The following is a 599-nucleotide window of genomic DNA, read 5'->3' as shown; positions in this document are numbered from 1 at the left end:
ATCGCCGCGGCCGCGCGCCTCCGTCCGCCCGGCGGCCCCCAGCGGCGCTGCGCGCGCCACCCAACCGTCGCCGCCCGCCGCGAGATCGGAGGCTGCTCCGCTCGCCGCCGACAAAACACCTCCCCCCCGCTCTTCCAAATCCTGTCTCCGCGCGTTCCCAACCGTCGCCACTTCACCCCCATCTCCCGTGTGTAACGGGTTTTTCTCCCATCGGCAAAAACCCGCGGAGTCTGCGAGCGCTTCCGCGAAGTTTACCATTTCGAATTCTGCTGAAGCTCAAACAAGCAAGGCAGAGAAAAGACTAGTCAGATAGCCAGCGAGATCCCACCGCCTACTCCTTCGTCGCACCGCGATTCAAACTGCGCTGTCTCCCGCCTTCCCCGCTCCCTTTATACTGCAGAATGTTCCCTCATCCGGGAACTCGGATTGCTCATCCCACCAATGGCTGCCACCCGCCCTCGGGACGCGTCCTTGAGGCCTCAGCCAATGAACAAACGAAGAATAGGGCGGAGGGGCGGGCACTTCGCAGCTCGAGTCGCTATTGGGGCGTGGGGAAGGAGGTGGGGGGAGGGCGGAGGGATGGGAACCGAGGAGAAGAA

The 599-nt window shown here is 63.8% G+C and overlaps 1 protein-coding gene across 1 annotated transcript in view; it reads right to left on the bottom strand.

Moving 5' to 3' along the window:
* The window catches only part of H2AZ1 (H2A.Z variant histone 1), a 2,611-nt gene extending 2,233 nt beyond the window's left edge, over positions 1 to 378 (bottom strand). The window contains exon 1 of the mRNA XM_040477569.1: positions 256 to 378. Coding sequence (XP_040333503.1) covers positions 256 to 258 — 3 coding nt within the window. The 5' untranslated portion in view covers positions 259 to 378. The remainder of the gene's footprint in view (positions 1 to 255) is intronic.
* Positions 379 to 599: the final 221 nt, after the last annotated feature.

Source organism: Herpailurus yagouaroundi, unplaced genomic scaffold (genome assembly GCF_014898765.1).
Source record: "Herpailurus yagouaroundi ecotype Mexico unplaced genomic scaffold, PumYag 28, whole genome shotgun sequence".
NCBI classification, from domain to species: Eukaryota; Metazoa; Chordata; class Mammalia; order Carnivora; family Felidae; genus Herpailurus; species Herpailurus yagouaroundi.
This window is presented reverse-complemented; position numbering and strand designations above follow the sequence as displayed.